Raw genomic sequence first — 268 nt, forward strand, 5'->3', positions numbered from 1 at the left:
CTTCCCTCGCCAGCTCGGGCTCCTCCGGGTCTCCCTCCAGCAGCATCAAGATGTCCAGTTCAACCAGCAGCTTGACGTCCAGCAGCAGTTTTTCCGACAGCTTCAAGGGCCCGGGGCCAGAGGCTCGAGTCAAAGACAAGGCCGTTCACCAGGTCCCGAGCGGCACCGCCGAGCACAGACCGCGCAACACTCCGTTCATGGGCATCATGGATAAGACGGCCCGGTTCCAGCAGCAGAGCAACCCTCCGGGCCGCACCTGGCACGCGGC

At 64.6% G+C, this 268-nt stretch overlaps 1 protein-coding gene across 1 annotated transcript in view; it reads left to right on the top strand.

Annotated features, from left to right (window-relative positions):
- Positions 1–268, top strand: part of TANC1 (tetratricopeptide repeat, ankyrin repeat and coiled-coil containing 1) — a 178,715-nt gene that overhangs the window by 176,245 nt on the left and 2,202 nt on the right. Inside the window, exon 27 of the mRNA XM_005859402.2 lies at positions 8–265. Coding sequence (XP_005859464.1) covers positions 8–265 — 258 coding nt within the window. The remainder of the gene's footprint in view (positions 1–7; positions 266–268) is intronic.

Source organism: Myotis brandtii, unplaced genomic scaffold (assembly GCF_000412655.1).
Source record: "Myotis brandtii unplaced genomic scaffold, ASM41265v1 scaffold125, whole genome shotgun sequence".
NCBI classification, from domain to species: Eukaryota; Metazoa; Chordata; class Mammalia; order Chiroptera; family Vespertilionidae; genus Myotis; species Myotis brandtii.